The 2,131-nt window shown below is 27.1% G+C and overlaps 1 protein-coding gene across 1 annotated transcript; it reads right to left on the reverse strand.

Annotated features, from left to right (window-relative positions):
- Positions 1 to 207: 207 nt before the first annotated feature.
- Positions 208 to 1,808, reverse strand: LOC108459754 (vascular-related unknown protein 1-like). Its single transcript, XM_017759158.2, has 3 exons — positions 1,248 to 1,808; positions 792 to 857; positions 208 to 697 (listed from the first exon to the last, which is right to left on the reverse strand). The coding sequence occupies exons 1-3, from the start codon at positions 1,596 to 1,598 to the stop codon at positions 635 to 637; spliced, it is 480 nt and encodes a 159-aa protein (XP_017614647.1). The 5' UTR covers positions 1,599 to 1,808; the 3' UTR covers positions 208 to 634.
- Positions 1,809 to 2,131: the final 323 nt, after the last annotated feature.

A 2,131-nucleotide genomic window follows, 5' to 3' on the forward strand; every position in this document is an offset into this window, starting at 1 on the left:
GGGCTGATGTTTGAGTCGTATCTTGGCCACATTAATTATTTAAAAGTCAGTTAAATTCAAAATTTATTTTAGTTAATTTATACAATTATTTATAACAAATGGCACTTAATAAATTTATTATTCAAGTTCAATGTTATTCTTTTACATTTTGGCAACCAACAAGTAACTATCGCTTTTGAATATTTTAGCTTGCTTGTAAATATTAAATTTATCAATCAACAGATAGAATTTGTTTTCAATTCATTCATTTCCCAAGATAGAAAAACCACTTGAAATAACGTAGAAGATTAGGGTTGTCGAGAAGTACAAAAGAAAACATATGGATATAATCACTCATTCTTCATCTTCATCAATTCAATATTCTTTATGGATTTTATTTGAAAAATTTGTAAATGCCTTTTCGAGCCAAGATAGTAAATTTTAATATATTAATTTTTAAAAGGAATTACAATAATTATAAATAATATATTGCATCGTTAAATTAATAATCAAAATATATTTAAAATTTAAATTTAAATAAACTTAAAAAATATTAAAATATGATGATTTCAAAATTATTATAATCTCGAGTTTTGCATGTAGTAAAACCCACAGCAGTATTAATTTTTTAATATTTAAGCGGGTGGAGTATGTGTTAACTAACTTGGTCGAAGGAACACCCTCTTTTTGAATAATTCTCTGACGTAGTATCCTTCCCCTATATAAAACCACCAAGTTTACCATATTAATTAACATTCTTTCAATATTATATATATATAACTATCATGATCACGCAGGATAATTGAGTTTACCAGAGAGCTATGGATTTGATCTTCCCTCTTTTTGGGATCCATATTATTTGATTTCACGTCGCGAACCTATTATTAAATCAATAATTAAGCATCATAGAAGAAGAAAAAAGAAAAAGAGAGAGAGATAGTTATGGTTTCTAGTCTTAATCCTCCTATGATGTTGATATTTGAGATTTAACAAAAAATCAGTTATTTTATTTTATTTTAAATTGATATTGTTTGATATCTATATTTTATAATATTAGTAATAAGTCAAAATTAATAACAGTATTACATAATTTAATATAATTTATTCTATTTATATCATCACTATTAACAATAATAATTAACACTCAATTTAAACTTATTATTAATATTATAAAGATAGAGAACAAATTATGTTAGAATAAAGTAGGAGGATTAAATCTAAAGAAGCTAAAACCATATAATTCTCTTTGATAAATAATTTTTCCTTACCTTGGGACTATTGACAGGAGAAGTAGCAGTATCCTCCAAGGAATCACCCCCACAAATCTCTTTAGTTCTTGTCTTTTTGAACCCTAGTTTCATGGGAACTTTTAAGGAAGTATCACAGGTTGAAGAGCAAGCACCAGCAACGGAGCCGGCCACGGTCGTTGCAACGTCCGAGACCAGAGAAACGCTACAACTAAAACTAGAACTGCAGTGACTGTTTTGCTGATCATAATCTTCGAAGTATGCAGTCCACCCACTCTCTTCAGCGGAGTCGTTGCTTGTTCTTGTTTTTGTTGATATTCCTTTGGAAGAAATAGATTTGTTTAGGGATGAATTAATAGAGTAATTTGCCATCAAGATAGTAAAGAAAATATATGTATCAAACAAGGAAGAGAGACTAGGTTTCTTTGAGCACAAAAGAATGTCGAGAAGCTCTTAACAACGGGGTATTTATAACATAAAATAATACAGAAAATGGAACCCATAATAGAGAATCTTGGGAAGTTTTTGAGAATGTTAAAGCAAGGGTGAAGGGCTTGACCTTTGTGGTTCAAATTGGCAGAACCATCTTCTTTGTTAGTACTTATCTTTCAAAAGATTTAAAAAAAGAAACAATTATGCTGTATACTATATTTGAGAGGAGTTTTTTTTTTTAACACATGTTTTAATATATAAGTGAGTAGTAAATTAATTTAATCGGTAATACTTAATTATTTATATGATTTATTTTTAGTAAAAGGAGAAAAATTTCGCCTATTTTAACTGAAGTTTTATGTTTTTACAAGTGTTATTACTCATCTTTTAATTTTAAATTTAAATTTGTATTAATTATTATTTATTTTATATATAATTATTATAATCCATATATAATAAATAACCATTAATGC

This window comes from Gossypium arboreum, chromosome 13 (assembly GCF_025698485.1).
Source record: "Gossypium arboreum isolate Shixiya-1 chromosome 13, ASM2569848v2, whole genome shotgun sequence".
NCBI lineage: Eukaryota > Viridiplantae > Streptophyta > Magnoliopsida > Malvales > Malvaceae > Gossypium > Gossypium arboreum.